At 47.8% G+C, this 10000-nt stretch overlaps 1 protein-coding gene across 4 annotated transcripts in view; it reads right to left on the bottom strand.

Moving 5' to 3' along the window:
• Positions 1 to 10000, bottom strand: part of LOC105908693 (rap guanine nucleotide exchange factor 2-like) — an 81190-nt gene that overhangs the window by 35090 nt on the left and 36100 nt on the right. For all 4 annotated transcript variants that reach the window (XM_031568965.2, XM_031568967.2, XM_031568966.2 and 1 more), the window contains exons 5-6: positions 5388 to 5463; positions 2542 to 2709 (exon numbers count right to left, since the gene is read on the bottom strand). In XM_031568965.2, coding sequence (XP_031424825.1) covers positions 2542 to 2709; positions 5388 to 5463 — 244 coding nt within the window. The remainder of the gene's footprint in view (positions 1 to 2541; positions 2710 to 5387; positions 5464 to 10000) is intronic.

Here is a 10000-nt window from a genome sequence, read left to right as displayed (position 1 = left end):
GATGATGGCAGCTCCGCTTCGCCACGAAACGCCAGAGAATGCGCAGCATTCCAAAAACAGCCGTCCTGACAGGCCTTCCCCCAGGGAGAGAGACGGAAGGAGGGGCGCGGAACGGAGGAGAAATGGGAAGAAAAGCATAGAAGAAGAAAAAGAACGAAAAAGGAGGGTGTCTGAATTACAGATTCACACAAACACTATTACCCCAGAGATGAGGCAGTCACGTTTACACACACACACACACACACATTATCCCAGAGATGAAGCCATCATGTTTACTGAGCCTGTGCTGACAACCACACCCTGTGAGAGAGGGGGTGTATTAACACACACACACATACCATGAGTCTTTAAATGATACTTCTCTCATGGAATTGCATAGACAGAAACGAACACAAACACACACACACAGCCACACACAAACACAAACACAGCCACACACAAAACACAGACACACACACACACACAACACACACACACAGCCACCAAAGCCCAGTATGCACTCCTTCAGAACTGCAAGTAGGAAAAAGGACTGAATTCATGTGTTGATGCTTTTTTAAGTCATACTGTTTAGAGAGAGGGGGGCAGGCGTGGCTGTAAGAGGCATGAAAGAGGTCCTTTACTCCTCCTCTGTGTGTGTGTGTGTGTGTGTGTGTGTGTGTTTTCCATTCCACACACAGTCACACCCTGAGCACCCCACGCACACACTTACAAACCCCTAGTGAAGCCTCTCCCAACCATCCCGTGTGTGTGTGTGTGTGTGTGTGTGTGTGTGTGTGTATATAGACTCATTTGATATAAAGTGTGCAATCATACTCAGCTAAGTCAAATTAAGTTTTTATATTCCCCTTCACACAAATACAAAGCCTCAGTCATCTATTTAAAACACACACACACACACACACCCCCCCACACACACACACACACCCACACACAGAAAGGCTCAGTCTTCCACTAGCAAACAAGAACGCACACATGCACATCTAATGACAGAACTCTCTATGGTGCTGCAGCTTTTCCTAACTCTACTCAGTGGGGATCAGATGAAGAGTAAGCACAGAAAACCATGGACAAGGAAACTAGCACACCAGCGTAGAACAGAAACTAGCACATCAGCGTAGAACAGAAACTAGCACACCAGCGTAGAACAGAAACTAGCACACCAGCGTAGAACAGAAACTAGCACACCAGCGTACAGCAGAAACTAGCACACCAGCGTAGAACAGAAACTAGCACACAAACATAGAACAGAAACTAGCACACAAACACAACAACAAATAAACACAGGTAGAAACCAGCACAGGCGACACAATAAACACAGGTAGAAGCTAGGGCTACCAGCACAAACACTACAACAGGACCAACAAAACAGCTTTGGGCAGAGCTAGCACACAGGGCTAGGAAAAGGGGAGCAAAGTAAAACACAAATATTTTTTTGCAGGATAACACAAGGTGCAGACATAGCATTCCTTGCCAGCTTTAGAAGCATGCTGTCCCGTGCTGCCCTGGCCACACACACACACACACAATCAGGTTATTGGTGTGGAGGCCGGGCTGAGAGAATGATGGTAAAGGGGGAAACAGAAATAGCCACGCTATTTGAGGAGCTACTGAGGGCGTATACCGACATTTTAGGGAGCGGAAGGGCTGGACGAACACACACAAATACACGCACACACACACACACACACACACGGATACACACACACAGAGATTCGCACACGTGCATCCAGGGGAAACCAAATACATACACACTGCCTCTTCACACACACACACATACATACATACACACAAAGGAAGTGGAAGGATGACTGGATGACAGGCAGCAGGTTAGGGATGAAAGCAAGATGGGGTGGAGTAGAGATGCTTCCTCACACACACACTGATACTCAGGATGAGTAGAGAGCGAAACTGTAGGCAGGGGAGCAGTGCTGATGTTGCACGCACACACACACACACACACACACACACACACACACACACACCTGTCCCAGAGAGCAGTACTGGACTGTGTGCCAAACAGTAGCCGGACCAGAACAGGTCTGTTCCACAGACAGACAGACACACACACACACACACACACACACACACAGGACCAAGAAATACAAACAAACACACAAAACCAGCAGACTTGGAAGCAAAAAACAGAACTACAAGCAAAGCAAAAACATCAGCAGCGATTTTCTACCCAGCACAGTACAATAGGTTTCAGAACACTAGGGAAAACTCCACTGTCAAGCTAAAACACACACACACACACACACACACACACACACACACACACACACACACACACACACACACACACACAGGCTCCAGCGGCATAGCTGAAGTAGCCCAAATGGAACAATGCTACATACATATATATATATATATATATATATCGCACATCACAGAGCTACACACACACACACACACACACAGACACACACACACACACAGACACACACACACACGCCTGCTAAGAAAGCAGGGTTCAGATGTCCGGATTCCGAAAGATGGTGAAAGCTCTGTCTGAAGTGTTGTGAAAGTATTGAGCCTTACCGTGTGGTATCCGCGTGCTGCGGGGGGCTTTCCTGTGGGGTAGGGGTCCACCGTATCGATGATGGTCTGCCTCTCCCCCTTCTGGTTGATCTTGCGGAACCTGCGTCGGGACTGCCTGTGAGAAGCCTGCCGCTGGAAGTACTCCTCATTCTCATCCATATAGTCCACCTTCGCAAAGATGGAGAGAAAGAGAGAGAGAAAAAGGAGTGAGTGTCTCTTCTCCCCCCTCCCTACCCTCTCACTCACTGCGTAAAAATAGCAAGGAGTGTGTGTGTGTGTGTGTGTGTGTGTGTGTGTGTGTGTGTGTGAGGGTAGACTCTCAAAAGCCTACGTCAAAGGGAGCTTTCAACTCCACAAGAGCAGTACTGAGGAAGAGGAAAGGAGAGGAGAGGAGAGGAGGGGAGATAAACAGAAGGGAGAGGAAAAAGGCAAGGAAAAGAGAAGAGGAGAGGAGAAGAGATGAGGAATGGTAAAAGAAAGTGATGGAGGAAAGAGAGAGAGAGAGAGAGAGACAGAGAGAGAGAGAGAGAAAGAGGAGAGAGAGAGAGAGAGAGAGAGAGAGAGAGAGAGAAAGGGTGGGTGTTGGTCGCAATAACTGCACAGGCATTAGTCTGTCTGTAGTGTGTTTGTGCACAGAGGAGAGGCTACACCCTAACATTGCTATGCAGGTTATCACACAATACAGGACTGCCACTGCAGACAGAAGCTCTCGACATGAAAAGAACTCGACTATTTTAAACTGCAGCCGTGCAAAACGACACATCCCTGCGAGAGACAGACAGAAACAGACAGAGAAGAGGGAGAGAGCGGGAGGAAGAGGAGGGAAGAAAGAGAGATGGAGAGACAGAGATGGAAATAGAGAGAGAGAGCGAGAGAGAGAGAGGGGGGGGAGATGAGGAGAGAGAAGGAGATAGAGAGAGGGGGAGATGAGAGAGAGAGAGATAGAGAGAGAGAGAGGGGGGAGATGAGGAGAGACAGAGAGAGATAGAGAGGGAGGAGATGAGGAGAGACAGAGAGACAGAGAGAGAGGATGAGAAGTGTGAGAAGAACTCATTATGGCCGTGAACAGTCGGAGTGAGCTGCTGAGAGGTGTCTGAAGTCTGGAGAGAGACGGGAGATACAGGAAGGGGAATACAAGCCCAGAGCTAAGATACATCACAGCAGCAGCAGCAGCAGCAGCAGCAGCAGGATAAGCAACACAGCCCAATAATAACACAACAACACAAAAGTGACAATACAATACAGTACAATAACAGGCAACATCACACAATAACACAATATCAACTACACATTCATACACATACAACTACACATACGACTACACGTACGACTACACGTACATACACATACAACTACACACACAGCCTCATACGACTACACATACATACACATACGACTACACACACACACACACACACACAACTAAACGTACATACAACTACACATACAACCACATACGACTACACGTACAATAAACACCAAAACATAACAGAAGACATTGTCACAACACAACACATTACACATAAAACCATTAACCATAAGATCCCAACATCCTAACCTTCCAATACTACATCACATTTGATCACAGCATCACACCACAACCCCCATCACACCCCAGCCTCTTATGAACAGGCTGCAGGTAAAGACCTCTCTGGTAATATTCCACATGGAACATACACTCTATTTTAGCTTTACACACTCTCTCATCTTCAATTCTATTTGGGTGTCTCTTTTGTCCTCTCTCTCCCTCCCTGCCTCTGTTTTAATTTGCTCCATTCTGTGCATTTATCTGTCATTCTCACTCCATTTCAGTCACTCCCTGTTCTCCATAACCTCTTTAACTTTCTTTCTTCCTGCCTCTCCCTCTCTCCCTCCCTCCCTCCCTCCCTCCCTCCCTCTCGCTGTGGCTTCATATTTCAAACTCTCACCACTGCTGGGATTACACATCAAATCTCTTGCTGCCGTACCAAACTGCTGCTATGGCAACTGCAGGAGGGGAGACTTGAGAATGTGTTTGTGTGTGTGTGTGTGTGTGTGAGTGTGGTGGTGGTGTGTGTGTGGTGGTGTGTGTGTGTGTGGTGGTGGTGTGAGGGGGGGGGTTAAGAGGCAGAGCGCATCGCATCAGTACCAGTTTTGGGGGGGGGGGGGGGGGGGGGGGGGCATGATGGTGGTGGTGCACGGCGTTATGTTGGTCCATCAGTGGAAATATGACATGGGGGCATTGGGGCACTGGACCGTCTTAAAGCTGTACTAAGGGACACATCTCATGCTGAAGCTACACTAGATATCCTGATGGCGGCCTGTGAAACACCAGCATGTAAGAGACTGCTGCTCCACTCTCCCCCGGGCTCGGCAGTCAGCAGCTCAATATTTCACCTTCCTCCAGCCCTATTGCTAAACCCGGAAGAGTGAAGCCAGTCAGAGAAAACCACCGGGGATCCATGGTGGACTCCATCACACACACACACACACACACACACACACACACACACACACACACACACACACACACACACACACCATGGTGGACTCAGTCAAGTGTCTTTAAGAGGGGTAGTATGAGAGGAGCTTCAGTGAGCTCAGTGTGCCAAAGCCAACAGCCTCTGCCAAGCAGACATGTGGGAGTACAAACCATGGTAAAACACAGCTGTGTGCCTGTGTGTGTGCACATGTGTGTGTGTGTGTGTGTGTGTGTGTGCACATGTGTGTGTGCAAATGTGTGCCTGTCTGTGTGTGTGTGTGTGTGTGTGTGTGTGTGTGTGTGTGTGTGTGTGTGTCATGAGACTTTTTTTAAGCCTTAAGTGTTGTGGGAAAACTAGAAGGGCAATTGGTACACTGGGACTCACCACAATCATCTCAGAAGGTTCCAGAACGATGCACTCACATCCACGGCGGAGGCTACCGGCTGAGCGCTTGCCAAAGCTGCAGGGAGAGAGAAGGGAGGGAGGGAGAGGTTTTAACACTGACACTAGTATATCACTCTTCCACATTAGCATTAGCATAACACCATTAAAACACACACAGCACCGACCACGAGGCTTATGCACTCGAAGAATGGAGAACAAGCCAGAAGAGAGTGGGACAGAGATGCAGAGAAAGAGGGACGGAGGGATGGAGGGGCAGAGGAGGGGCAGAGGAGGGGGAGAGTGTGTTTGGGATCAGAAATTCCAGACTCTGGAAAGAGCCCTAATCACATGGGCCTTCGGTGGGTTTCCGTGGGAACCGGAAACTGCCGGCAATAGCACATGCTCCCGCTCCTCCATTCCAGCAGGATTAAGAGCGCCGGCTCTGGAAAAGTCCGAGGCCATGACGTCACGGCCACGATGAATGGGGCGCAGAGTCAGAGGGAGGCCGAGCGAGGGATCAGTAAACACAAACAAGAATGTGGCCCTTATAGGCAGCAGAGGGACAAAAAAACATACGCACGCACACACGCAAACAAACACACACACACACACACACACACACACACACAAACACACACACAGAGAAGAGACTGGGCCCTTACATCACAGGGGAGACTGAGGAAGGCTTACAGACTTTACCACAGTAACAGACACAGTGTGTTACTGAAGGCGTGCTTGAGTTAGTGTGTGTGTGTGTGTGTGTGTGTGTGTGTGTGTGTGTGTGTGTGTGTGTGTGTGTCCTGTGTTTGTGTGCGACAGAAAAGTAAAGAGAAATAGTTTGTCTGTGTGTTAGGTGAAAATTCACATTCAATGTACTGCGTACTTGTGTATAACTATCTCCTTATTCAATATGCATATCGGGCTCACTCCCATCTTAGCAGATGAGAGAGAAGCCAAGTTAAGCACATCACATAAGGTTTATAAGAAGTTGAAGCTGGTATGACTGATTCACACAGAATGTAGACTTTTAAGCACACATACAGAAAGTACACTTTTAAGCACACACACATTCTGAATGTACACTTTTAAGGACACACACAGAATGCAGACTTTAAAGCACACATACAGACACAGAAATGTGAGTGACAGAAACAGAATGAGACACAAAGAGAGAGGAACACGTGTTTCTGTAAGAGAGGGTATGTAATTGAGAGAAAGAGGACAATTGAATGTGTGTTTATGTGTATGAGCAATTGATTCCTCTTTCTGAGGAAGTGCTGGTAGTTAGTTCATGTGTATCTCTCTCTATGTGTGTGTGTGTGTGTGTGTGTGTGAGAGAGAGAGAGAAAGACAGACAGATGAAGGGAAAGAGAGGGAAAGAGAAAGAGCGAAGTATAGTGTGGTCCTGGAAAAAATATAAATGTTTTTGAGAGGCAGACTGAATGCACACACACACACACACACACACACACACACACACACACACACACACACACACACACACACACACACACACATTCCACGGGAACAGATCTTTTGAAGTGCAGGTTTCAAAGCGAAGCAGCAGAATTATTTTGCACATGCATCAGACTGACACTGGCAGCTGTCTCATTCTTCACACTCCACCATGTTCACACACACATACATACACACACACACACACACACACACACACCTCACATACCGCCACTGCTCACTACCCCAGCCCACACATACATCACACACAGGGACAGAACTCACACATGAATAACACTTTTGCCTTTAACTATGCCTGTCTGTCAACCACAATGTGCCACAGAGACAACAGCAATAGAGGAGAGGAGAGAATGAGGAGCAGAGGAGAGGAGGACAGGAGAAGGAGAGGAGAGGAGGAGGAGAGGAAAGGAGAGAAGGAGAGGGAGAAACTACTGATGCAGGCGTGCTGCGGTTCTCGTTCCGGCAGTTCATTTCTGGGCTGTGTTACAGTGGGATTCTGGGATAGAAGTCCCACCTATGGAGGACTGGCATTCTGGCCGACCGCCGGGCCTTCGCTGAGCGTCTGTGGCCCTAGTGTGTAACACACAAACACACACACACACAAACCCAGTGTGTAACCCGGATGTGTTTAGTGAGTGACTGGCTTTACACACTCGCAGTTTGGAATGCACCTATACGTGCCTGACCAGCACCCCTCAATGGAGACATACTGCCTCAGTAACACACACACACAACCACAGACACACATGTGCACACACATGCCTACACACACACACACACACAGATGCAAACACAGGCATACACACGCAGACACAAACCACTAATCATCTGTACACATACCGAAACACATACACACACACACACACACGCACACACACACGCACACACACACGCACACACACACACACACACACACACACACAGAGAGAGAGACAGAGAGAATTAAAGCTCACGGTCTGTTTGCTCTGCTGTACGTAGTTCCTTCTAGCTGTTGTTGTGACGCAGTTCTGCCTGTGCATTCAGTGTTAGCTTTCTAAGGACACACTGAACTTCAGCAAGGAGAACTACACTCTCTAAACACACACACACACACACACACACACACACACACGCCCTCTGCCCACTTCAGACTGGTGCCCACTGGCTGCCCAACAGCAGTGAAACACACACCACATTCCATGCAGGATCACTAAAGCAACAACTTTTATTAGCTGCTGAGAAGTCAGAGAAGAATTCACCTGTGACTGGAGAACACACACACACACACACACACACACACACACACACACAGAATAATTCACCTGCAACTAGAGAAGAGTCAGGAGAATCTCCAAATACAAGAGGCACAGCACTTTCCCAGATATAAACAACAACAACAACAACAACACACACACACACACACACACAATGTACATCTCAAAAAACTGTCCCAACCAGAGGCAAACACTCATACATTCAACACACACACAGATTTGCACCTGCCAGCCACTTTCTAAGAATGAATGCACAGCAACACAGGAATATTTAACTTGAGTTGTGCAAGACGTACATTACGCTCAAACACACAGACGCGTTCAGCCAGGCTTATTGGCCAGGCTCAGTGTCTGATAACCTCCGACACACACCTCACGCCACTACATACATCAGAACGTCTGCACACACACACACACACACACACACACACACACACACACACACACACACACACACACACACACACACACACACACACACACACACACACACGCACAGGCACAGGCACGCACGCACAAGCACAGACACACACACCAGCGATAAACAAAGACGAGGTAAAAGGAGAGAGAGAGAGAGAGAGAGAGGGTGTTTCCCACTCACCGAAAAACACAGAGGTGTGGATAAGAACAGCAGCACTATCCCTTAGTATCCTCCATACTGAACAGGACTGCACTGAGCACTGAAGCCAACATCATGGTCAGCTCACACTCCTGGTGTGTGTGTGTGTGCATCTGTGTGAGAGTGTGTGTGTTCTAGCTGCAGAGTTAGTGACGGCAGACTGAAGTCAACATTCCAAAGCACGCCTGACTTCCTGATGGGCTGGGGGGCGGGGGTGGCCCTTTCACAACACACACATGACCCTGCAGTTCACACACACACACGAACCTGCAGTTCACACACACACACACAGACATGACCCTGCAGTTCACACACACACAGACACATGACCCTGCAGTTGACACACACACACACACACACACACACACACACACACACACACACACACACCCGGCCCTGCAGTTCACACACTCACACACTTATACAACACAGACACACACTACCGGACATGCACATATGCACACACACACACACACACACACACACACACACACCATCTCTGTCAAATAATAACAGGGATGGTGTGTTTGTTGTAAAATAATAACAGAGATGGTGCGTGTGTGTGTGTTGTAAAATAATAACACACACAGACACACACGATCTCTCATATTCATTTACAGCTACTGCCGTCCACATGAATCACACACACACACACACACACACACACACACACACACACACAGCAGGGACATTTGGCATCGGGTTAGGGTCAGGAGTACGTGGAATAAAGGATCTCTTCTGTACATTTGTATTCGACAATTGGGGAAAAAAAATTAAATAAAAACATTATTGTTGATAAAAACGATTTTTTTTTAAACTGCTGGCATTCTACTGCATGATCATCTCCTGTGAACCCCCTGGCGCTGGCGCTGGCTGCATCACCGGCCCCCTGCGGCCCTCAGGGTAGGCTGCCAACAGCCCCGTGCCCAGAGCTGTTATGGTCAATCAATGCTTTATGACTTTGATCACCGCATTATCAATTAATTCTGTTTGATCGCACAAGTGTCCAACTAAGAATGCCAATACCCTTGGCATTTACCCATCATGCACTCTGGCTGTGACAGACTGAGGGGGAGGCTTTGGAGTCAATATCCCAGTCTTTCAGAAATAGGACTAAATCATAGAGGAATAAGAGATAGGCATTTCAAAACCATTTGCTAATCACTGGGAACTATTCGACTGCTATTTGAATACAATTTGCGTAGCAGTAATAGCCTACTGAACAACGATGCTTCAATATAAAATGCCACACAAATGTAACAACA

The sequence above is a fragment of the Clupea harengus genome, chromosome 6, assembly GCF_900700415.2.
Source record: "Clupea harengus chromosome 6, Ch_v2.0.2, whole genome shotgun sequence".
NCBI classification, from domain to species: Eukaryota; Metazoa; Chordata; class Actinopteri; order Clupeiformes; family Clupeidae; genus Clupea; species Clupea harengus.
Note: the sequence above shows the minus strand (reverse complement) of the source record. Positions and strands in the feature narration are given on the sequence as shown.